Source organism: Zeus faber (assembly GCF_960531495.2).
Source record: "Zeus faber genome assembly, chromosome: 18".
NCBI lineage: Eukaryota > Metazoa > Chordata > Actinopteri > Zeiformes > Zeidae > Zeus > Zeus faber.
In genome coordinates, this window is record NC_137210.1 from 22,296,451 (window position 1) to 22,322,468 (window position 26,018).

Consider the following 26,018-nt stretch of genomic DNA (forward strand, 5'->3'; position numbering starts at 1 on the left):
AATACAAAAAAAAAACAAAATAAAAAAAAAGAAACTCGAAAAGTGTCGTTGCGCGCCAAGACCCTCCCGTCCGGGTTTCCACCGGGACTTGAATGCAGCATCGGGGCTCACGCCAGCTCGTCGCGTTGGCCGCACGTCGTCAGACTACGCCGCGGGGTCTCTGCTGCACGTTGAGCGCGGAGCGTCGAATCACCGCGAACACCGCAGCCCAAGCGCCCCGGCGGCACCGCATGGACGCGGCTCTCCAAGTTTAAACTGCGATGTGGACGCACGCACCGTCTCTCATTGCCGCGGACGGGAGCGCGAATTAGCCAGCTAGCCCAGTAGCTTGCGCGGGCGTCCGCCTTTAGCTTTAGCTAGCCGGTCAGCTCGTAAGTTAGCCTTCACCCGTGTGACTAAACGAAGTCCACTCGTTTTTGAAAAGAGCCAGCGATACAACTGCAGCATCCTCCCGGGGACCTCGTCCACACACACACACACACACACACACACACACACACACACACACACACCGCAGAGGATGTTAGCTACAGGAGCAGTAAGTACTACCAGTGTCTAGCATAACACAACTAATGACCAGGTTATGAGTGTGGTGTCGGGTCAGTTTAACGGAGGCAGCTAGCTTGTACAACAACGTGCACGTTTGATGGGTGATTTCAGGTCGGCTATAGAGTTAAACCCCCCTACACTATGTAGACCCAACCTCCCCGCAGTGGATTGCTCAGATACCAACCACTCGTTTTTGTTTACCTTTTTTTTTTTTCTTCATTCCAGGCGGTAACCACAGCCCTGGCCCAGGTGGACAGGGAGAAGATCTACCAGTGGATAAATGAGTTGTCCAGCCCGGAGACCAGGGAGAACGCCCTGCTGGAGCTCAGCAAGAAGCGGGAGTCGGTGCCGGACCTGGCTCCCATGCTGTGGCATTCCTGTGGGACCATCGCAGCTCTCTTGCAGGTGCCACACCCCTGCAGCGTTGCATGAATTCAACACCTTCATGCTGTGTATAAGACGGTGGATTTTTCTGCGCCGACCCTCGTTGTAAAAGCTCTTGTAAAGCTCCATAGTATTGTTTACCCAGTTCTTTCCTTTTCATTTTAGGAGATAGTAAACATCTATCCTTCCATAAATCCTCCCACGCTGACAGCCCACCAGTCAAATAGAGTGTGCAACGCTCTGGCACTCTTGCAGTGTGTGGCTTCGCACCCAGAGACACGGTAATGGGCCATTCACAAACATGGTGTCTTGATAACGCTTTTGTGGTCGGACGTGTTTCTTTATGGTTTTCTGTGCTTTGGGGTGTTGGACTGGCTGGCTGCTACCGTGTCCGTAATTAGCTGGATGCAGCACAAATCCGACTGTTTTGTCTTAAATAGAGGCCCGTATTAACCGCTTGATGAGACTGGAGAGCAGACCGCCTTTAAGCCAATGTCTTTTTTCATTATCCTGTTTTTCCTTTTTATCCTATTTTATTTAATGTTGAGCTTTAAACTTTCCTCCAAAAAGGTTGTTCTTGCAAGCGTTAAATCAGCACAGCGTCACCTATAGTGAGAAATAAGTGTCGTTTGATCACCATAGCTTTCAGCCCTGTCTTTTATACCTTTTAGTAGTTTGCAATACAACTTAAATATCTGTCTGCCTCTTTGTTTTCAGTTTTCTATAAATCTGTTCATATTGATAACAGTGTTATTTATTTCTACAGGTCAGCATTTCTTGCTGCTCACATCCCGCTTTTCCTTTACCCCTTCTTGCACACTGTGAGCAAAACGCGACCATTTGAATACCTGCGTCTCACCAGCCTCGGAGTCATAGGTAAGGAATGTTCTTAATGACGCTTCATTTTTTAATGTCAAATTGCAGAAGCCAAACAAAATATTACCAAACAAATATCATTTTTATAGAGTTGAGGTTATTATATACATTATATGGAATAAAGTATCATTAATACAAACAGCGGTTTTCTTACTCTTTTCAGTTTCCTTTGATTAAAGGAAACTGAAAAGAGTAAGAAAACCGCTAGGGTGCTGAAGGGTGTGTGTTGCTGTAAAGGCAGCATTCAGTGATGTCTGAAGAAGAGCACCTACTTCCTTTCTGGTTGTTTGACACAAATTAATAAAAAAAAAAATTAAACAAGCCTGCCAGTCGAACACAATGCACACCAGTGCCCAGTTAAATAATTTCACTTGCTCGCTCATGTTTGTTGTCTTGGCTGCAGGTGCCCTGGTCAAAACAGATGAACAGGAAGTGATTAACTTTCTCCTCACCACGGAAATCATCCCCCTTTGTCTGCGCATCATGGAATCTGGGAGTGAACTATCCAAAACGGTATACATGTCTGCCTGTTCTTGTCAAGTAATAACATCATGGCTCGTATTTGTGCCGAGCAATGATGCCAGAGTCCTATAGCCCTATAGCGTATCACATTCAGCATCACCTGCCTGACATTTTACCAAATTCTATAGGACTCCTGATGTATGTAAGTCCTGGCAGTTTAATTACTGTTCAGGTTGTCTATGTCAGTGGTTCTGACATCTGCCTATAAAAAACTCCTAATAATACTAGTAAAGCTCAAACCATTTTCACCAAAGGTGCAAATCTCACAACAAAACTAAACTCCCCATTGGTAGTGTGGTTGAAAGATAGACAGATTTATTTTGTGTGTGGGGGTGTGGGAAATTCTCAGAATAATCTTGCTGCAGACCCCCTACAATCCTTTGCGGACCTTTGGGGTCCGAAGATTGGGTGCATCGCATATTCAGTAATGAAAAGCCAATGTTTTCCTGCTTCTGGTTTCTTGACTATGTTCATGATAAATAAAAGCACATTATAATCGCATTTGTTTTTAGTTGCTGATACCTGTTTTGTCAACATAGATACTTTATTCATCCCCAGAAGGAAATACTGAAAAAATACTAAACAGGAATGTAATTTGACTGTTCCCTCCCTCTTCATTCACAGGTTGCCACTTTCATTCTGCAAAAGATCCTGTTGGACGACACAGGACTGGCTTACATATGTCAGACTTACGAGCGCTTCTCTCATGTGGCGATGATCCTGGTAGGTGTCATTTGTGGGAAAAGGCTAAATTGTATGTATTTCCCACCATGCCTTTGTATGCAGTAATGGACCCCATGGAAATGTAAACATGGAGGCTGGTTTCTTTGGGGTAATTGCTGAAAACTGATTGTCATATTTTTGTCCTTTTCAGGGGAAAATGGTCCTGCAGCTGTCCAAGGAGCCGTCGGCACGCCTGCTCAAGCATGTTGTACGCTGCTACCTTCGCCTCTCAGATAATCTCAGGTAGAAGAGTTTTCACTCACGTCGCCACTCGGAGGTGACATTTTGCAGATGTTACACCTTTATTGGGTTTTCTCGCGGCATATACATTTTAATAAATTGCTTTGAGCTGTTAGATCAGAAACGACCTGTGCGATTTTCTAGAAGAAAAGCCAGTGTAGAATATACATTTGAATTTAAAGTAGTCAAATACAATAAATTAATGAATAATATAACAGACAATGACACAGAATGGCATCACTGTATTGTCGCTTAATTTTATGAGGGGAAAAAAAAAAGGGGGAAACAAATTGAGCCTCGAATCGCATGAGTTGTACCAATTAAGCCCACCAAACGGCCACACTGGTCTGCCAGATTTGAAATTCTCGTTCATTACTCATTTAATAGCAGTATATTTTGGCCTCAACCCTTGATTTGTGTGGCCGGACCTCCACAGAGCGAGAGAAGCCCTCCGCCAGTGTCTGCCGGACCAGCTGAAAGACAGCACCTTTGCCCAGGTGTTGAAGGACGACACCACAACCAAGCGCTGGCTGGCCCAGCTGGTCAAGAACCTTCAGGAGAGCCAGGTCACCGACGCCAGGGGCATTCCTCTGTCATCGCAGTGACACGCCCACCAAGACTCGCGCAGACCTGATGATGTCGACAAAGTAATAAATTAAGGAGTATCCGCGCTCCACTGCGGGAATCTCGGATTCAGTATGTGTTTACACTTTTTATATCACACCGTACATGTGGTAAAGGAGCGCTTAGATGCTCGCTGTATATATTTTCTTGTACAGATGCCAAAACATGGTGTGGTCAAGATCGTTTATAAATGGGACAATTTACACAAATGGAAGGAGATACTTATGCTTTCTCAGAGCAAACTTTTATTTTTCCAAGACATTATCTACCAATATTTCTCTTGTTTCCATTCTTTGGAACACACCCACTGTATCATGTCTCCCGCTGTAACATTCCATGACAAAGCAATAACAATTTCCTTCTCTGTTTTTGTATTAAATGTTTTGGTTTTTTTTATTATTCACTGTTCATTTTCTGGCTGTCAAAAGTGCAAAATGGGAGCAAGACCATGTGTTTACGAAGGGTATAAATATGTCTACACTTAGAAAAAAGGGAAACCATTGGGAAAATTTAGTATAACTTAAAACAAACTCATACTTCAGCCGAGTGGGCATAAAAACAAATACAGCATAAAAACAAAAAATCCTACCTATAAAAACACAGGAAACAATGAAAATACATGTAAACCAAATGGACACAAAACAGTGATTAAAATATTATAAGAAGGTATAGAAATGAGTCAACAAGCTTGGACCGGTCGATTGGCGTTATGTCTAATTGGCGCTTAAGTATTGGGGTATAGTAACATAACATTATAAAGAGTTAAAGCTCTTCTTGAATCCCAGTATTGAGACTTAAATAGAAGTCAGTAGTGAAACTTGTAATGCACTCGCCTGAGTTCTCTGAAGTCAAGGTCACTTCAGCAACACTTCAGCAGGCTGGATCTCTGGCGGGCTGGGGTCAAGTGCAGTTACATAGTCACATAGTTTTAATAAGTAACATACAATCCTGTCAATCACCACACTTAAAACAAAAACCTAACTCAGTCATTTTGCATCAGGAGAATGTTTTGCTCAGAAGAAGACTGATGAGAAGGCTTCACTACACCAGTTTGAAAAGTATTCAAGTTGTCGGACAAACGAGCACTTACCTGCGCCCCCCGGGGGCTCAGTATAACGACCTCGCCGACTACACTGAACACGTCTACTTTTCCTTTTACCGGTACATTAGCAGATCGTTTCTCCCACAGGTTCCATTATCACCTCGACCCCCCCACCACCCCCACCCCGTCCAACTGAGCAGCACACGCAGACAGCCCTTTAGACACACACAGGGATCCACGGCCCAAAAAAAAGGGTTCCCCCTGGGAGTTGGGCTATGTGTGCATCGTGTTGTCCTCTCCTTTGTTTCCCTTTAAGTGGTAAAGTGCCGGCTGAATGCATTATCAAACTAAGCCGGGGGACTTTTCAAGTGGAAGAGTACATTAGCACTCCACTGAGAACTCGGCATATCATGTCCAACAAAGTGTTATGATGGAAGAGTAACGTATTCTGCAAACTTACCTAATAAGGGTTTTTGTTGAAAATTCTCAGATTTGAAACTTGAAAGGATTTCTATCATTTTAACAAGTATCTTAAAACCTTCATTGTTTTTGGTTTCTACATATATTTACTGTATTTTATTTTAAGTCGCTTCTTACCTGCTTTCATGAGATGAAAATCCATCTTTTAAAATAAGTGCTTTTTAAAGTCAAACGCATATTGCTTTATTTTGCACAGCAAAATAATTCCATTTAGCCTCGAACATACCACAGTGTAGCTGTTTCTAAGAAAAATCAACCTTATTCATTCATTGGGGGGAGGGTTCAGGCTTACCAATTTGTTATGATAGACCTGTATTTTGTATCTTAGCTAATTGCATTCTGTCACTGCAGCTCACATACACCGATGAGCCACATTAAACATCCCCTCAACATTAAAACCACTGACAGGTGAAGTGAATAACATGTCTCATCCCGTTCCAATGGCACCTGTCAAGGGGTGGGATATATTAGGCAGCAAGTGAACAGTCAGTTCTTGAAGTTGATGTGTTTGAAACAGGAAAATTGGGCACAAGGACCACATTGTGATGCTAGACGACTGGGTCAGAGCATCCCCAAAAAGACAGGTCTTGTGGGGTGTTCCCGGTATGCAGTGGTTAGTACCTACCAAAGGTGTCCAAGGAAGGACAACCGGTGAACGGGTGACAGGGTCATGGGCGCCCAAGGTTCGTTGGTGCATGTGGGGAGTGACCGCTCGCCCGTCTTGTTCGATCCCACAGAAGAGCTACTGCAGCACAAATTGGTGAAAAGTTAATGCTGCTATGATAGAAAGGTGTAGAACACACAGTGCATCACAGCTTGATGTGTATGGGGCTGTGTAGCTGCAGACCGGTCACAGTGTCCATGTTGACCCCTGTCCACCTCTGAAAGCTCCTACAATGGAGACTTGAGCCTCAGAACTGGACCGTGGAGCAATGGAAGAAGGTGGTCTGGTCTGATGAACCACGTTTTCTTCTACATCAGCGATTCCCAAACTATGGGCATCGCTGGAGGGTATTGCAAGTGGGCCGCCAAATCATGGGCAAAACACATAGATTTTATTGAAAAAATAAATACAGAATCATTTCATGGCATTTTTTTTCTTTAATACTTTCAAAAATGCATCATCATTGATAGATAGGAACTTATGGTCGGGCGTGCTACGTCCAAGCTGGACCACGATCGACGTGCACCTTTTGTTTTTTGAACTTGAGGTGATGATCAAAATGCTAGCATCCGGCACACTGAAAAGGAAAGAAACCATTGGTACATCATCCACAAGTGAAGTCCCGGCGGGACATTGGACAGGCGAGACAGTCCCGTCTGTCAAACAAAAAAGAAAGGTTCATAGAAAGCATAGCGCTGAATATCTATCATTGGGATTTTTTTGGACGGGCACGGAAGACGAACGTGTGTTCGACGTGTGTTCCGAGATTTTATCGGACGAAGCTTGGAAGCCATGTCAACTGTGCCGTCACCTCGGGACAAAACAGCAACAGGGCATGTCCAAGCCGCTTGAATTTTCAGATAATAAACTCAAGGAGCGTCGGGGCGAGAAGAAAGTCATCCAGACGTCGCGTATGGGCACCGAGAACGCAAAGGCTCGCCCGACTCATAGCCGAGCCTGGTAAGCCGCATACGATGGGGGGGAGAATTCAAATTCTTCCCGCCACAAAAGTGATCGTGGGGGCGATGTTGGGAGAGAAGGCGTGCGAGTCAATCCACCCCACCTCATTGTCTGATAACTAAATCGGTCTGATTTTTTGACAAAGGAAGAATTGCGGACTTCTCGTCACCGTGATCACAATCATGTCAAAGGGCACCTGCACGGTTTGAGGACCAAGCTGGGCGAATACTCTCTCTGCCCCCCCCCCATCCCAGATGTGCAGCGCAGCTGGATGGAAAAAAGCCCAGACAAGGACAGTCATGTGGATCTCTCCTGGGACAGCGCATTGCAACTGGCTTACTCACAGAAGCACCTGACAAACTTTTGGCTTCATGTTGCTTCTGAGCGTCCGACGAAGCTGTGCGGTTTCTGATGTCTTTCCCGGCGACGTATCTCCGTGAGACTGGCTTTTCGGCGCTTGTGCCATTGGAGACGAAACACAGGAGTAAACTGTAGGTTGAGCCAGAGCCGCCTGAGACCGTCGTCCCTGAAGCCAGACATCGGGCATTTGGTGTCTGCCGTGTAACAGCAGCCTTCTCATGAGGGGAGTTAATTTTAATGTGCTCCTGTTATTGTTGGTTTTATCAGTGCCGGCGTGAGTCATTAGGCTACATTCAAAACACTGCGCCCTTCAGACAGCGCTTACTAGATACCGTTCTAACATTACGCATTTTTCCACGACTGCACCGTATGTATGAGAATGCATAGGATTGTTAAAATATACGTCCTCTGAGAACGCACTGTTTGGATCCCGTGTTACTTCTGGTCGGACGCGTCTACATCATGCGGATGGCCGGGGTTAGGGTCCGATCCGATGGAGCATCTGTCGGACCTGCTGGACCAACAAGTCTGATCCATGGGGGCCCCACCTCGCAACTTCCAGGACTTAAAGGATCTGCTGCTGACGTCTTGGTGCCAGATACCACAGGACACCTTCAGAGGTCTTGTGGAGTCCATGCCTCCACGGGTCAGAGCTGTTTCAGAATTAATTTCACATTACTAGTGGTTATGAGTGGGGGTTTTAATGTTGGGGCTGATCGGTGTATACTTTTCAGAAACACTGGACATCTCAGTGTAATTAGCCATGCTTTGAAAGCTGTATCCAGAGGATTGTGCACCGCCCAATCCTCTGAGTGTGTGGCACAAAGCCATGTATTGCATACACTGCAGTCCTGCTTCGGTCGCCTCACTTAGCAGAATTACCATCACGCGCCAGCATCCCCTCAATGTCATTCTGTCAAAAAGGTGGAACAGTGTTTCACTCCAAAGGGTGAGAAAAAATCTTTTTGAGAGATACAATATGAGAAAGGTGATTTCGCCAAAATATTGTTTAGTCGAGAGGATTTTAAAATTGTTAGCTGAGATTGAATTACATTATTATTATTATTATTATTATTATTATTATTTTATTATTAATTTTTAATTTTTTTTTATTACTTTTATTATTATTATTCATTTGCATTCTACTCAAAATGTTTCTTCACAAATGTATTTTTTACTCAGCATTTGACATTGACTGTAATAGAGTCTATCTGAGTCACTCCTGGGAATGAGGAAGTGTGGAGAATCTACAATCAGCTGATGGGAGGGATCCAGTTATGTGTATGTGTATGTGTGTCGGAGAGTCAGAGGGAGAGAGAGGGAGAGAGAGAGAGCGGGAGTAAGAGGGAGAGGAGACAGATTAATGACATAAAGCACAGCCAGGCGATGCGGGGAGGAGGCCAGTGCATGGGACGAGTGTGGGTGTGGCGCTAAAGGAAGGAAATTCAAAGAGAGAGGTGGGGTGGGTGGAGTGTGTGTGTGTGTGTGTGTGTGTGTGTGTGTGTGTGTGTGTGTGTGTGTGTGTGGTGGGGTGTACCAGCATGACTGTGTTGACCAGGAATCAAGTTTCCCCAGATCCAGCCGACAGCCGAGAAGGGAGGCTGAGCCAGAGCTTTCCCTGGGACACTCCAAGCTCTCCCTGCTGACCGACCATTGAAATCACTGTCCCCCTGCATCTGAGGCCTCTTTGGGAGAAAGATCCATCAAGAGCCCGACCCATCCCTGGAACTCTGCAGCTCTGCTCTGCTCAACCAAGACCGGCGAGGGGATCCCGGGAGAAGGCCAAAATTTGGGTAACGTCTATTTTATTCACCCTTAATATATCGAAATATGAGTCTTCCTGAGTTGTTTACACTTATTCGACAATGCTCCAGTGGTTGATTTACTTTTGCTGATGGGATGGTTGCTGTTTTTTGATAATGTCTCAAATTTCAGTGTCTGGTTCCAATTTACTGTGCACAAACCTCCCCCAATGGCACGAGCAGTCTCTCTTTTTCTTTTTTCTTTTTTTTTTGTGGTTGTTTATATTACTCGGAGGGATTTCTGAGGAATTCTTCACATAGCTGTGTGCAGTGAAGGATCTGAGTTATGACCGAGATGTGCACAAATCCCGCAACACAGTGTTAAATTGGAGAGTCCAGTGGTGGATAGCACATCTACTGAAAAACCTTTATTAAGTGGAAGCTCATGGTGACTCATTAGAACCGTTATTCTTAGAACTCTTATATTTTTGTTCCGCTCATGGTTATAGAGTGGCCCGCCTGGGCGTGTGTGTGTTCGTAGTTGTGCATTTACAGTGTGCAGTCAGTGCAGTCCCTGGACTGGAGTGCCCTTGTGTGACTAATTTCCACTGAGCAGCGTCCAAAACACGTAATCAAGGCCCCAAAAATAACACAAAAGTTGAGTATATTTTTGACCTTACGTATGAAACTTAGTCACTGCCTCACTTTTTCTCTGTAGAACCAATCTCAGCAAAATAAACGTTCATTTTGCATCCGGCCATTATGCGAATATAATGTAGAACTGCTGGACGCAAAACACACAAGTTATAGTGAGAAACAGTTTCCAGAGGGAATGCCCCGGAAAAAAATATACACCGGTCAAACCCAAACGTCCGGCTTCACACCAGCGCTCCACAAACACATAGTGAAATAACTGTGGCGGTGTTTACCGTATGGCTGTTTCAGTTGGTTCGTGGTGGAAATCCATTGTCGTTTTCTTACCTCAAACGATGAAGACGGTTTCATAGGGAAACGGGGGGAACCGAGTGGGCCCCTTTCGGAGCTCGCTGTTCTGCTAGATTAGATCATGTTGCTGCCGGGGGACAATGTCAGGAAGAGGCTCGCTTTCAGGAAAAAAAAAAAAAAGTCTCCCTCTCAGGAAAGCGTTTGATCCCTGTGTCTTAGTGAACATTTGCGAAAGCAGGGCCGGTCCGATTTTGGCTGTATCAGTGTGGCAGTTATCTTCTCCCTTTGGAGAGACTCTTCCTGTGATACGTCGACCATTGGTCAAACAAGGATCTCATTGCACTGCCACGGCGGAGAGCTGAGTCCTTTTGGACAATGATTTATTATTATCGAATGTGCTGAGGTCCAATGAACTTCATTTAAAAGCATCGCCAGTGCCGAGCCGTGCAAACTGGCGTGCAACGAAAAAGGAAAAAAGGGACGCTCCATCTTAAAGTTGATCCTATCCATAAAAAGGGAAAATTGTCGGATCTTCCCGTCACATCCTAATGTAGAAAAAAGTGAAATGTGTTGATATTGATTCGCTCGCCATCCAACTGTTTCAGCTATGCCATTCAACACACTTAAGAAACTGCTGAGTGAACATCTTTACTGCTGATGAAAGGGAAAAAAGATCGATTGAGTGGAGGGACAAGTATTTCAATGTTGAGACTTCATCCGGATATTGTCCTCAATTCAAGATTCAAAAGGTTTATTTGTCACACACATATACATACGTTCATACATATATGCAGTGAAATGTCTTTGCAACGCACCCGGAAATCATGCACAATAGATACAAAACCGAACATAATAGCTAACCTAATTTCTACCTAGCAACTAACTGAAACTAACTGATTCCTAAAACGCAATGCAGTCTGTGAATAGAACAATACGTGCAGGCAGCCGAAACGGGCGGCGCCACGTCACAATGGCAATAGTTGCAAATGGGCCGAATAATGTACGACTGGCGACGGTGAGGATGATGTAAAAAACAGGTTTCCATGACTGATAATATGATTCCTAATTGAAGCCCATTCAATGAAGTTATTTCTTCACTTGATATTTAAGCCAAAAGTCAGGTATAAACCTTCAAAAGAGCTCCGTGTCAACTGCAGGGTTTGACTGGCGGGGACGCCTCAGCAAGGTTAACCAAGGTCGCCCGCATGGGGGCGTTGATTCATGGCATTCAGGTATTCCAGTCATCAAGCGGGTGACTCCTGATGTCGAGCGACTGTGCGGTAACGTGACTGCTTTGTTGCGTAACAAAGTCAACGATGTACAGTTACAGGAGGCCACCCATTTAAATCCGTGCTCCATTAAAGAGTGGATTTGGATTACTGCTCGCGGACAAAGTAGATAACCTCCGGCTGGTGGAGTGAAGCTGCTCGGTGGCAGGAAAAAAACAAAACAAAAAAAAAAGAAACGGGACGTTCCGCACGGATCCGAAATGTGAATGAGCGTACCTGCACCGAACCTGCTCCGCCCCGGTACTAAGATAAGCACGTGTGTGCCCACTGGATGGGTGAGCGTTTGCTGGACGCTGGTCTTACGCAGATTAGTGGATGTTGTGTATATCTCCACTTGTGTGAAGGACCTAACGATTTGGGAGGGGCACGTTTTACGCAAAACATCCAGCGACTCATTCCCTCGTGTCTTTTTTCGACGGCAGGCTCCCACTGGCATGTGTCGCAGATAGCTATGGATCCTACCCCGAATTCACGTGAGTAGATTTAATTCCATGAAAGAAAGCGCAAAAAACACATGACGTGAGGGTAGTAACTAATGAAACTGTTTAAATAATGCACATGATCATAATCTGGGCCTCCTCTGTAAAACACATCGGCATCACGTTACAGTCGGCCCGAGTGCGCTCGGGATGTCGGATTATTTCAGACTGAATTAAATCCGTTGTTCTGCATCTGGTCTTTTTTTTTTTTTTCAAATCAACGCCGGCTTCTCCTTCTTTCCTCCTTGTCAGGACGTGACGTTGATCCAGATCTCAAGGTGATGATGGCAGGGGCCACCCTGAGGAAAGTCAAGTCACGCTCCTGGAAGAAGCAACGGCATTTCCGCCTCCTGGAAGACGGTCTTAATATCTGGTACAAGTCCAGGTGGCCCGGGAGAGGCCACTCCACTTGTAAGCACGATGCCCTGCCGCCTTTCACGCCACCAGAGTGCAAGTGTGTGTCGTGTTCATCATATTTTTTATTTTTTTATCATGTTATCCCTTTCACATAGCCTCATTAGCCAATTAAATAAAATATACAATATACTGTACACAGAGAGAAACAATTGGCAACACTTTTGGCTGCTGAATGATGAGGGAGGTAAAAGTTACCCTTTTTAGGTTCACGGTCGAATTTTAGAATAGGAAGAAATTCTCAAATGAATCCGTTCATTTTATCTTTTTATCCCTCCCTATTCACCAAACGTCCGCCCGACATTTAGTCTCGGTGAGCGACGTGGAGGCCGTGCGCGAAGGCCACCAGTCGGAGGTTCTCCAGAGCATCGCCGACGAGTTCCCCGCCGACCTCTGCTTCACTCTGGTCTTCCACGGTCGCCAAGGCAACCTGGACCTGGTGGCTGAGTCACCGGAGGAGGCTCGGGCCTGGATCCAGGGCATGCGCAAGCTCATTCACAAGGCTGAGACCATGGACGAGAAGGAGAGACTGGACCAGTATCCTTTCATTTGTGGTTGGAAGCCTGTGTTGTTGTAGTCATATACACCAGAGGTATGTTTCCAATATATAATATAATATAATATGATATGATATAATATGAGATAATATATTATTATATAATATAATTCCTATGTTTTTAAACGAGTATCATCTTCATGTTTAATGAAAAATATACCAATGTATTTTAACTATTCCAATGAATATAATTATATAATAACATATTTATTGCTGCTTCTCATATATTGTAAAAAAGTATACACATATACATCACAAAAATATATAGTTTAGTAATATATCTGAAATATATCTGGTTAATAGAACAAATAGGGTAGATATGTTTTGTAATATATTATCAAAGAAAAATGACAATATATTTGCATTAGTTGCAAAATATATCACAATCCCTCAGTATAGCCATTAGCACATATCAGCGTTTCAGCAATTATCTTGTAATTACATGTTTTCAAATCGGTATGGTCCAAAGTGATACATGAATAAATAAATAAATAACTATATATATAAATAAATCTTAAAAAATAAATTAATCTCTCTCTCTCTCTCTCTCTCTCTCTCTCTCTCTCTATATATATATATATATATATATATATATATATATATAGCGATATTTATATATTTATTATTATTCTATTTTTTGAGATATATTTATCTATTTATTTACTTTTATTTTAATTGATCTCAATAAATAAATAAATATATACATATATCTAAATTTTATATATATATATTTTTTTTTATACACTACTCACAAACAGTTAGGGATATTTGGCTTTCGGGTGAAATTTATGGAAAATGTTAAAAGTTCACGTTACAGTGATATTATATCATGAAAGTAGGGCATTTAAGTAGGAGCATGCAATGGTGATTTCCTTATCTCAAACAATTTATTGAAACAAAAGCCAACAACAGTGGTGGGTTTACCACAACAAAAAATGTCGATGTCTCATAACTTCTCATGTGCCTTTGAGCATCAATTACAGCTTGACAACGACGTCTCATGCTGTTCACAAGTCGACTTATTGTCTGCTGAGGCATGGCCCCCCACTCTTCTTGAAGGGCGGTCCTCAGGTCATTGAGGTTCTGGGGCACAGAGTTACGAGCCTCTACACGGCCACTCAACTGATCCCATAGGTTTTCTATGGGCTTCAGGTCTGGAGAAAGTGCAGGCCACTCCATTTGAGGTGCCCCAGTCTCCAGCAGCCGTTCCCTAATGATGCGACCTCGATGAGCTGGAGCATTGTCGTCCATGAAGATGAAATGAGGCGAGGTGTTGTTCATGCAGGGGCACAATGACTGGATTAATGATGTTATTCAGGTAGTATGGGCTTGTCACTGTACCATTCACAAAGTGTAGGGCAGTTCTGTATTGACTAGACACACCTGCCCACACTGTAACACCACCACCACCAAAGGCTCGTCTGGTGACAACAGCGGCTGATGCATAGCGCTCTCCTTGACGTCTCCAACATCGTTGGCGCCCATCATTTCTGCTCAACGTGAATCAACTTTCATCAGAGAACAGCACTGAGGCCACTGGTCCCTCGTCCAGTGTAAATGCTTCCTGGCCCGTGCAAGACGATGATGCCTGCACCTGGTGGCGTGGTCAGGTACCCTTGCAGGTCGTCTGGCACGCAGACCACGCTGAAGTAAACGTTTTTGAATGGTCTGACGTGACACTTGGGTGCCTCTCTCTTAAATGCGCCTGGAGTTGAGTGGCATTCATCATCCGGTTCCGCAGGGCACTGTAAACAATGAAGCAGTCATCAGTGTGGGATGTGGCCAAAGGACGTCCACTTCTATGCCTTTCTGTGACTCTTCCAGTCTCTCTGTATCTCTGTTGCAAGCTGCTGATGACACTCTGTGACACTCTAAGCTCAGTGGCCACTTCCCTCTAAGAACATCCTGTTTGAAGCCTCGCAACGGCGAGGTACTGTTGATCAATTGTTAGGTGTCGTCTTGGTCTCATGATGTCAAAATGTGAACAGCATGATGAAGAGGACTGTATAAATACCAATTCTAATTGAACCAGGAAATGTCGATTCATGGATCAAACACCTGTTGAGAATTTTGCCGTTCAGCTCCTTGTTAGAGAACAGCAAGTTGTGCAAAAAGTACTGAAACATTGAACAGTTGGACATGTGCATTCAAAAATTTAGAGAAGTTCAAATTAAGTTCACCTGTAAAGGTTATAGTGCATTTTAGGTTCATCCTGAAATTTCACCCGAAAGCCGAATATCCCTAACTTTTTGTGAGTAGTGTATATCTCTCTCTCTCTCTCTCTCTCTCTCTCTCTCACTCAATAAATAAATAAACAAACAAACGAATAAATAAATAAATATATATATAAGCAGAACTTGGGCGGGCAGTAAAACCAAGGTAAAAACATGTTTTATCTTCTCTGCATAATGGTGGAATTGTTGTGCATAACACATAAACAGCAGTTTTGATCAAGTACAGACGGTAAAGTGTTGCAGAAAAAGGTTAATTGAGAGGATGAAATATGTGAATGATTTCGGGTTTGTTTTCCTCAGCCAGTGCTCAGGTGGGTCTGGGACTGGTTTTACAAGGCTGACAAAAACAAGGATGGCCGCATGAACTTCAAGGAAGTGCGGAAACTGCTGAAGATGATGAACGTGGACATGAACGAAGACCACGCCTTCCACCTGTTCACGGTGACGTTCCAACTTATAACCCCTCTATCCCTAACAGGGAAGGCTCTGGTGTTTAAGGGGATTTCTGTGTCATATAACTGTTGTAGGCTCGTATTGCAAGTATGCCTATCCTGATCGAACTTCTTTGTAAATTCCTATACTCCTATACCCATGGACATCTCTTCACACTTCAAATAAATCAAACAACTCACCTCATGCCAAGCGCTCGTTTTTTAACACCCGCAGATGGCCGACAAGTCGGAGAGCGCCTCTCTGGAAATTGAGGAGTTTGTACAGTTCTACAAGATGCTCACCCAGAGGGACGAAGTGTGGAAGGTGTTCCAGGACTACTCCAGCGACGGAGAGAAGTTGACCGTGAATGAGCTGGAGAACTTCCTCCAACAGGAGCAGCACGAGGGAGAGCGCGGCCTCAAGTTTGTCCAGCAGCTGATTGACCGCTACGAACCATCGGAAACAGGTAGAGACTGCCAGGGCTCTCAGCACGGGGTTATACTGTATATATAGGAGTTTAAAAGTAACAAGAATTAACTTCAACAAACCTCTATCACCCAAATATACTGAATATATATATATATATATAGGCCGTACATTATACCTTTTCACCATGAATAATACTCTATTTTGTTGATCTTTTTTAAACTTTGCATTTCATAGAATATAACATATATACTAAATATAAACTAAATAACATAAAACACGTTTTTCTTTCTTTCTTGTAAAAAACCTGCAGTATGGCGTCATTTAACGCTTTTATTTATAACTCGGATGAAGTGTAAAGGATGAACCAGATGATTGTTTCGTGAAGTGCAGAAGGACAACTTCCGTTATTATTTTTCATGTGTTTAATGTGATACGCCTGAGGTCTTTAATTAAGCGTGAAGATTTTTTCAGCGCCGTATCTTTTTCCCGTCGTCTCTGACAGCCAAGAACCAAGGGGCCATGTCGCTGGACGGCTTCCAGCTCTACCTCTGCTCGCAGGACGGCTCCATATTCAAGCCGGAGTGCCGGGACCTCTACCAGGACATGAGGCAGCCGCTCAGCCACTACTTCCTGTCCTCCTCACACAACACCTACCTCCTGGAAGACCAGCTCAGAGGGCAGAGCAGCCTGGAGGCGTACATCAAGTAAGTGCGTCCAGGCGCAGCAGGCCTGGGAGGAAAAAAAAAAAACATACTCGCAAATTAGTCTCAGCATTTGTTTGGTGCTTTTTAATGGAAACCTTCACACGTTGTGGCACGAAACATTTCATTGTGTGGCAGAAATTTTGAAGAAGGTTGAGGGAAGGTTTTCAGTTACTTGACCTCATTCAAATGAACCCAATGCCAGAAACCAATCTTGTACTACAACATGTTTGAGGGAACAGGATTTATCTTCTGATTCATAGCTGCGGTACATTTAGTCTGTTCAGTCATTGATTTCTGTCCATTTTTTGTTGAATTTTTCTTTTGCATTCAGAGACGCCCCAACCAATAGCATTACAAATGACAGATTTGCACAATGACTGTAAATGTAAATATTGCGAAGTACCTCCTGTTTTTTCTTAAGCAAAGGTACAGCTCTAATATATATATGTATTTGAATTGACTACAGTGTGATGGTAAGTGCAATGTATAAGTCCTGTGTGTGTGTGTGCGTGTGTGTGTGTGTGTGTGTGTGTGTGTGTGTGTGTTTGTGTGTGTGTCTATTCCTATATGTGTGTGTGTGTCTGTGTTTGGTCTTACATGTGCATATACAGTAGGATGGCTATGCACTTAATTGTCATTGAACACAAACGTGTTGCCAAGCAGTTTCCTGTCTGCACGTTACCTATGAAGCAAAAATTTTGCGATGTGCGAGAGCTTGTAGAATAGGACGTGAGAACCTGTCGAACACAAATCTGAACTTGTATATTCAATCTGAACTTCTGTATTGAAATTTTCACAAAATATTCACAAACCTGTGTTCTGAATTTGAAGTAACAGGAAAAAAATCACAAATGTGTAATTTCATATTTGGATGAATATACTTATATATATATATATATATATGGGGTTAGGGTTAGGGTTATAAAAAAAAAATATATATATATATAATTTTATTTTTTTACTTTAAGTTTTTCAGTACAACTGCAAATCTAGGATCACAACCTCTCACATTGCCTCACATTGACAAGCACCAATCTGTGATCACAACCTCTTAAATTGGGCGTGCAATATCACAAGATCTGCGGTACTTAACTTTTGCAACACTTCTGCACAACTTGTAGCTGTGGAAGAAGTGAGAGAGTGGTGGGGGGGACCTTACGGACCTCACTTTGCAGACATGGAGAACAGCAGGGCAGAAGAGTGCTTCGTCTTCTGATTTCTGATTGTTTCCGATTTTTGTTCTCCAGGTCCTATTCTACAAGCTCTCATATTTTGCATCATATGTACCTTCATAGGTAGCTCGGTACCTTCAGTCCATTTACATCTGCCGTGCGTACGGATGTATATTTCTGTCTTTGTTGGCTGGCACTGCTCTGTGAACTTGTGCTGCTGTCACACCCAGATTTCCCCCAATTCAATAAAGGGATTCAATGAAGTCATCTTTCTTATGAGATTATATCTTATCCTGTCTCACATGACGTGTGCACAGGGCTCTGAAGAGAGGCTGCCGCTGTGTAGAGATTGACTGTTGGGACGGCAGCGACGGGGAACCGGTGGTCTATCACGGTCACACCTTGACCTCCAAGATTCTCTTCAAGGATATCATTGCGACACTGAGGGAATATGCCTTTAAGGTGGGCACCATACCGCCTGGACATACTGGATATACTATAGTAATATTTTTCTTATTGTTAACATAGTCTATGAAAAGATCCAAACCTAGCATGCCCTTCCAACTCCAGTATTTAGAAGGCACTACTGCATTGACATGTGTGCAAATGTGAAGCCCCAAAATACTTAAAATGCTCCCTCTCGAAATGAAGTAAAATTCATAATAACAGTGTTTGTGTTTTATTGAATGTTGTTACTTAAAAAATCAAACCTTTCTTGTGAGCTGTAAATTCAAATGGTCTCAGCTTCCAGTTGCATTGCTGGCCGGGAAAAGAGGAAATGGATTGTAGGTTTTTGTGTTTTCGTATATTCTCTATTTAGAATAAGGTACTTTGCAATTACACTGGCTCAAGCTTTTAAACTGGCAATTAATTTGCATTATGACTTTGTATTTAGAGTAGAAAGTGACTGAAAGCAGTGCCAAGAGATAATGCAGTGAAGTCTGCTGCCTCCATCCATTATATCCATCCATCATAAACTGCTGACTGAGGCTGAGAATTAAATCCAGCGTAGTATTATTGTGGTGTATAGTGCATAGTGTATTCCTTTGACACCCTTTATGTGTTCTGCTGTTACTTGTCCACTAAATAGTATTACATTGAAAAAAAAATTGCAGAATGCCCAACCACTCCCTTTATACAGGATTTATCAGTAAGATTTGTCACTATTTGCAAAGTCACACCCTCTATTGGTGACAAACAGGAATCTCATCAACATCTGCAGCTTGGTCTCCATTGAAGCACATGTTTTCTTCACATCCACTGTTTCCAAAACACAGATACAGACCACAACGCCTATTTTGAAAGCCACATATGTTAACATTGTTTCAGGTCATAACAGAGTGTCTGATAGCCACTGGAAATCCCTACCCCAGCATTCTATAAATGGATATTGTTTCATCATAAATATATTTTGTTTCCTATGCGGCAGACATCAGACTTTCCTCTCATACTGTCACTGGAGAATCACTGTGGCTTGGAGCAGCAGACGGTGATGGCCCAACACCTGCACCGAATTCTGGGTGACACACTGCTGAGGAGCCCGCTGGACGGGCACGTCCTGCAGCAGCTCCCATCTCCACAAGTTAGACACCTGCTGTGCTACTCTGAGGACCTGGGGATTTGGAATTTTTTTAAATTTAATTTAATTATTTGCTTCTTATTAAAATACTGAGTCAGATTTCCAGACAGGCTGTGTTATAAAGAACAAAACTTCATCTGCCATTTTTTATTTATTTATCACCTGCTAGCAAAAGTCCAATAATGATAAACATATTATATTATAGTTGTACTTGTAGCACATGAAGTTTCAGCATTCCGAGTTGCTGACTTTAGCAAAGGATGAACCTGCTCAGTTAATCGTTAGGGACCATTAAGAATTTAACAGCTTTTAAATAAAATAATAATGGCCCATTTATGTCTTGTTATATTTTGCCTACTCTTTCCAGCCAGAGCACTTAGCACAATCAATTCTCACGCAAATAAATGGCAAAATCCTTTCCAGGATTTTCCAGGTGAATTATAGTAAATGACTGTATTGGACTATTAAGCTGAGAGCTGGTACTTACTTGGCAGGAAGGATGGAACTGCCAAATGGATGGACCCAGTCAGTGATCAATAATTTGAAACTCACAAATACTTATGTGAGTTCAAACATGTTTTTCCTTTACCTGTCCCTTACGTCCGTCTCGTTCCTTTAACCTTTGCTGGTTTATTACAGGAACTGAAGGGTAAGATTTTACTGAAAGCCAAGAAGATCGGTGGTCTGGAGGACTGCGTCGATGACACCCTGACCGATGAGGTCAGCGACGAGGAGGAGATGGCCAACGGCGATGATCACAACCCCTCTTCAGAGCAGGCAGTGTCGCTGAACCAGAATCAGAAGGTGAACGAACTCAACATATAGATCACTTGACCATGTGGGTTTTTTTGTATTGGTCAAGGAGACAAAGAGAAATGATGAGGGAGATTCAGATTCTACTCATTGTAACTGTGGTAACCTGCAACCGGTAACAGCCCCAAGCTGGTAAAGTCAATGTAAATGTTTTCAACCGATTCCCCAGATTCTTCTGTTTTCTGTTTTGTTTTGCATTTTCAGCTGCTGTTTTGGATGTATTAGATTTATTAGATTTCATTTTGTGTCTATACAAATGTTTTTGAGCAAAAATTAACAAACATACTGGTATTCAGAAAGTGAAATTAAGTTTACGTGTGTATCTGTATTATTATGATTATTATGATTATGATGATGATTATTATTATTATGATTATTATTATTATTATTATTATTAATTATAGAATGAAAATTCTTGGAATTTTAAAGTCTGAAACTATTTGTAGCACCAACTTCGGCATAACACATGACCACGATTAACATTTTGTTTGAACCGCGTTGTCACAAACACCTTGTGGTTGAAGTTTCATCCACATACAGAGCAGATATTAACAAAAAACCGACCAAATTTAGATCGATATTATAGACACGGGCCAATGCATTTCTTGCTGAAAAACTTGGCTAAAACTGCAAGACGTACTGCACCAGCACCTACAACACATTAAGGTGTCGTTTAAACCGGTATTTTACAAGGATCTCGTGGTTTAAGTTTCATCCAAATCTATCAACATACAGAGCAGATGTTTATTTAAAAAAATGGAAAACTTTGACCCAAAATTTCCAGCTGTCTTGGTAAACTGACACGTCACTTTTCGTAAATAAAATGGACGAGATGAGATTTACAGTAAGATGCTTTATGACGTCATCATATTATTTACTATAAATGTGCAGATTCCGATTGAGAATGTCCAGTTGGACCGTGTCCGGTGTGCCGCGTAGACTCGGTCACTGTACTTGTTCGTTACCAAACTAACGATTTACGTGTATATTTATATACAGTAGCTTCTTACCCATTACTTTGCCGGATTAATGAAAAATACAATAAAAAGTAATCCTCAAAAACTCATCACCGCGTCCACTCAAAACCACTGTTGAAAGGTGCGACTGAGTGATGCGTTCATTATCCAGCGAGGGGTCGGAAAAATAGGAGACGTGGAACGGAAATTGCTCACGGAAATACCATAATGTTTTTCCAGGAAACTGTAAAACGCACCCAACACGACTAAACTGGACGCCGTGTATTGCTGCCTGCAGCTATATTTATTATTATTGTTGTTGTTTTTGTTGTTTTATATATTTTTATTTGTATTTTCCTTAAAATAATTCATCCTAATCTTATCCCCTATTTCCAAATCTCAGCTGTCCCGTGAGCTCTCGGACTTGGTGGTGTACTGCAAGAGCGTCCACTTCCACGGCTTTGAGCATGCTCGGCTACACTCCAAATTCTACGAGATGTCCTCTTTTTCTGAGTCTAAGGCCAGGAAGCTCGCCAAGGATGCAGGTAAAACGGAGGCGATGGAATAATTCACATCAAAGATGCCACGGCTTGAACAATCAATCAACAAATTGAATCACTGTGCGGTCATGTACTAACAAGACAGAAATTTAAAAGGGACATTTCGTATAACTGCAGTTTGACGTGATTTCAACATTGAAATATTCCCACGGGATATTTGATTAAGTTATGATATGTTTGATTAATTGTTTTGATTGTTTTGAGTAGGGTTTAATCGTGGGGCAATGTGTATTGATCACTTAAAAACACATTATTATTACTACGCTATGATTTTTCCCACACGTAACAATGCATTTATCAAGCACGGTTTCCAGGCTGTTTTACGAAGCGTATCATAAGCTATGGACTTCTGCTGCTTTATTGTTCTTGTCTGTACTGTTATTCAGGAACTGCTGATGAGGCTGATGGTTTTCTTTTTCTTTCTCTCCTCACCAGGAACAGATTTTGTGCTGTACAACATCAATCAGCTGAGTCGTATCTACCCCAGCGGCCTGAGGACGGACTCCTCCAACTACAACCCACAGGAGCTGTGGAGCGTTGGCTGCCAGTTAGGTAGGAAGGAGTAGATCTGTTTTTTAATGTTAAACGTCATGACCCTCAACTATAATACACACCTCCCATACCAAGGCAAGGCACGTTTATTTGTATCGCACATACCAAGGGCAATTCAATGTGTTTTACACGTTATATAAATGCAAAGGGAAAAGCTAACAGATAATAAGACATTATAAAATCACGGAGATAAAAGGTTAAAATGCAATTTAAAAACAGTCCTTACCTACAGTACCTACCGAATCCCATGCAGGGTGGTGCTGAAATGATTCTTTAACAATGACAAAACAATCACAATTACATCAAAGAAACACGTTAAAGTCACAAACACTATCTCCTCGATAGTGGCTCTGAACTTCCAGACGGCCGGACTGGAGATGGACCTAAACGACGGACTGTTCGGGCAAAATGGCCACTGCGGCTACGTGCTGAAGCCTGACTTCATGAGGCTCAGTGACGCCACGTTTGATCCAGAGAAACCAGATGAACGCAACGGATACAAGCCACTCCGCTTGTCCATCCAGGTTAGGGGGGACGGGCTCTGTGTACATGTTTACAATATACAGTATACTATTTATTATTCATATATTATAAGTAGAACCGTGTGTGTCTGTGTCACCAGGTTATCAGTGGGCAACAGCTTCCTAAGATCAACAACAAAGAGGGCTCCATCATCGACCCCCTGGTCAGAGTGGAGGTCTACGGTGTCCCAAGGGACCAAGCCAAGCAGGAGACCCATCACATTCAGAATAACGGTAAAATAAATAAATATATATATATATATATATATATATATATATAAAGGTTTTTTATTTAGTTAGAAAATGAAAAGGGGATTCTGATCATGATAACATTCAACTCAAAAAAATCAACAAATATAAAAAATATAATCACAGGCTGTTAATTGCACAATAATTTACACAACGATTTCTCCCCAGTAAGTATTGTACAGTAATATATTAATAATCAACAATTACATTAATTACATTTATAAAACAATAGCAAAACACGTATTTGATTATTTTTATGAATGACTCACAATTATTTATTTTCTCAAAATGACATAAGAAGACGAAACTGCTACTGTTGTCAAACCATACTTAATACATAATATAATAATAATAATAATAATAATAATAATAATAATAGTAAAAATAAATAAATAAATAAAAATAATAATAATAATCATTGATACAGCTTTTCTATTGTAACTTAGTTATACTATTCCCTACCGATACTAACTAACTCATTTGAAATAAGTGATTGTTGAAATGACCTCGTCTTACAGGTGTATTACTGTGTTTCTATGGGATTTCCAGTTAATAGATAAAAATAGATCAAAACAATATATATTTTTCCTGTATACACAGAAACGATGTGTAATTGTCAGCCGGCAATATAAAGGGTTACCAAAAAAAAGGCTGAAGGCCTTCTCTGCTTGCCACTGCCTCTAGGTTTCAATCCCGTGTGGAACGAGACTCTGAATTTTATCATCCACACCGCTGAGCTGGCCCTGGTTCGCTTTGTGGTGGAGGACCATGACAAGGCGTCGAGAAACGACTTTGTGGGGCAGTTCACCATTCCATTCACATGCATCCAAGCAGGTAAATCAAGAGTTGAGAGTGAAATGTTGTGAATCTGTTCTGGCCAAGGTGAGTACGGCATTTTCAGGTAGCCACTCGTGAGAGCTTCAGAAGCTAAATATGTGGATAAAACCAAATGCAACATGCAATGTCCAAGCACTGATCCTGGAATAAGTCCAAGGAACCCAAGAACAAAGCATGTGATTCACTCACTGACTGTGCTTCCGCTTTTCTAATTAAAATACATATTTTTTCTTCATATTTTACCCCCCCCCACAAGGTTACCGTCACATCCATCTCCTTTCGAAAGACGGGAACGCCATCCCTCCCTCCTCCCTGTTTGTCAACGTCAGCATCTCAGAGCTCACATGAGGAAGTGGAATCTTGGAATCTGAAGCAAGCGATAACATTTAAAATATCTCAGAAGTCATCTTGCATGTTTGGACTGTTGCAAAAGGGATGCCTGAGTAGGTCATGGGTTGAAAACCCCAATATACATCTCAATAAGGTAACACTAAAACATTTTCAGACTGAAAACACACATAAAGCAGTCCCAAAACAAATAATTGATTTGTATGTTGAACAGACCAAAGGTTGTCCAATTTCTCAATGTCTCCTCAGACAACAGAGCTTGATTTTTCTCTGGGTTCTGACCTTTTTTGCGTAACTGCTCGCACTTATTATTTATTTGTCAATAGTTTTATGCTCAACTACTAAAAATAGGCAAATGAGCCCCAAACAGTCAGTGCACTACAGGCCTAATAGTATTTTACACATCTGAGCTGTGAATGTAATACCATATTATTTAATATTTCAGTATGGGTAAAATAGGAAAATATTTTGGCAAGATTCAATCTACTGGTCGTATGTCAGTCAAAATGTCTGAAGCTTTTACCAGTTAATGTTGTATGGTTGTGCCACTTCAATCTGTGGTTTCCAACCTTTGGTGCAGTCTTACATTTCACTCAATCGACATTATGAGACAGATTTTTATGACGTGTTAGATTGACAACACAAATGACAGTGTTATAATATGTTAAAGTGAAGTTTATATGTGAAGCTGAATGTTCAAGAAATTCACCTTTTTTAATTACAATTTCTTTCCGAGAGCTGTCCGGCAACTAATGATTTTGTGCAGCATGTTCTATTTTGATCTTCTCAGAACCAATAAGGTCCTCACGCGGCCTGAGGGGGACCCCGACCCCAAGTTGGGAACCGCTTACTTAAATAATGACAATTTTGCATTTGTCTTGCGACAACTTGTTTATCTTTATGAGCCTTTTCTGCACGTGTAGTATGTTCTGTTTGCTTTTTAAATGTATATCTTGGAAGTAAGTTTGTGTGTGGTTAAAGGGTGTTAAATGGATACGTGATCTCTAAAAGGTCTCATTTTCATGTAGTTACGAGTTGAACACACGAAGATATGAACATGCATGAAGACATTATGTACATAGAGCTCTGTAAATGCACATTAAACCAATTAAACACATTAAAACCAGTTTTATGACAAAGCTATAAAATGACTTGGGCCTCTTTAATGGTTCTTTGTCACGGTCCCTGAGCTGTATGCCTGAATGCAAAACAAACAAAACACAAGTAAAGTAAAATTCTCAGACCAGAAATGTTTTGTGTGTGAAAAGAAACCTGAGGTTACAATGGAGAAGCATGCCACCCGTACTGGCACTTAAGATATTCAATTTCATAAGAATGGCATGTTATTTGTTTATTGTGTTTCTGGTTCTGGCTCTGGAGCAATGTGGGGCTTCAAGTTAAGCTACACCCAAGCCAAACTATCTTTTTCTGCATACAAACACATCTGCTGTTCTACACCAATCCAAATATCCCATCAAATGTAAAGAATGTCATGAAAAACTTGTGGATAGTTATGTTTTGTCTCATATTCCCTCAACTGGGATTTCTTGATTTTATCTCATCAGATTTTGACGAACACAAGGGAATACAGACAATATATATTTTTGTTTATTGCAAGCTAAAGACCTACAATTAAAGGTCGAATAAAGCAGAATGCCGAATCTGAGTTCCTCTGTTTTCGGTGCCACATTCATCTGACGGATGTAAATAGTGTTCATGAATAAAGTAAACTGATTCATACCACTTCAAAAGACAACACTTTAATTTTATACACAGTCTTAAG

The 26,018-nt window shown here is 42.0% G+C and overlaps 2 protein-coding genes across 2 annotated transcripts; both read left to right on the forward strand.

Annotated features, from left to right (window-relative positions):
• The first annotated feature begins 180 nt into the window (after positions 1–180).
• LOC307244110 (CCR4-NOT transcription complex subunit 9-like) lies at positions 181–4,249 on the forward strand. Its single transcript, XM_080019153.1, has 8 exons — positions 181–538; positions 775–954; positions 1,099–1,214; positions 1,700–1,809; positions 2,213–2,322; positions 2,956–3,054; positions 3,206–3,297; positions 3,731–4,249. Exons 1-8 carry the CDS (start codon positions 521–523, stop codon positions 3,897–3,899), a joined length of 894 nt encoding a protein of 297 aa, XP_079875279.1. The 5' UTR covers positions 181–520; the 3' UTR covers positions 3,900–4,249.
• A 4,709-nt stretch (positions 4,250–8,958) lies between these two features.
• Positions 8,959–25,602, forward strand: plcd4b (phospholipase C, delta 4b). Its single transcript, XM_080019823.1, has 16 exons — positions 8,959–9,217; positions 11,823–11,873; positions 12,132–12,290; positions 12,602–12,830; positions 15,395–15,524; positions 15,750–15,981; positions 16,447–16,648; positions 18,138–18,282; positions 19,250–19,402; positions 20,039–20,203; positions 21,572–21,713; positions 22,164–22,280; positions 22,626–22,804; positions 22,903–23,035; positions 23,735–23,884; positions 24,144–25,602. Exons 2-16 carry the CDS (start codon positions 11,852–11,854, stop codon positions 24,233–24,235), a joined length of 2,250 nt encoding a protein of 749 aa, XP_079875949.1. The 5' UTR covers positions 8,959–9,217; positions 11,823–11,851; the 3' UTR covers positions 24,236–25,602.
• Positions 25,603–26,018: the final 416 nt, after the last annotated feature.

Bases quoted from the DNA above. Each gene is read 5' to 3' on its own strand.
- LOC307244110 (XM_080019153.1), top strand. The intron at 955-1,098 runs GTGCCACACCCC...TTTTCATTTTAG, and splicing joins CCATCGCAGCTCTCTTGCAG to GAGATAGTAAACATCTATCC. The intron at 3,298-3,730 runs GTAGAAGAGTTT...GGACCTCCACAG, and splicing joins CGCCTCTCAGATAATCTCAG to AGCGAGAGAAGCCCTCCGCC.
- plcd4b (XM_080019823.1), top strand. From the start codon at position 11,852: ATGGATCCTACCCCGAATTCAC. The intron at 20,204-21,571 runs GTGAACGAACTC...TCCAAATCTCAG, and splicing joins CGCTGAACCAGAATCAGAAG to CTGTCCCGTGAGCTCTCGGA. The intron at 23,036-23,734 runs GTAAAATAAATA...CACTGCCTCTAG, and splicing joins CCATCACATTCAGAATAACG to GTTTCAATCCCGTGTGGAAC.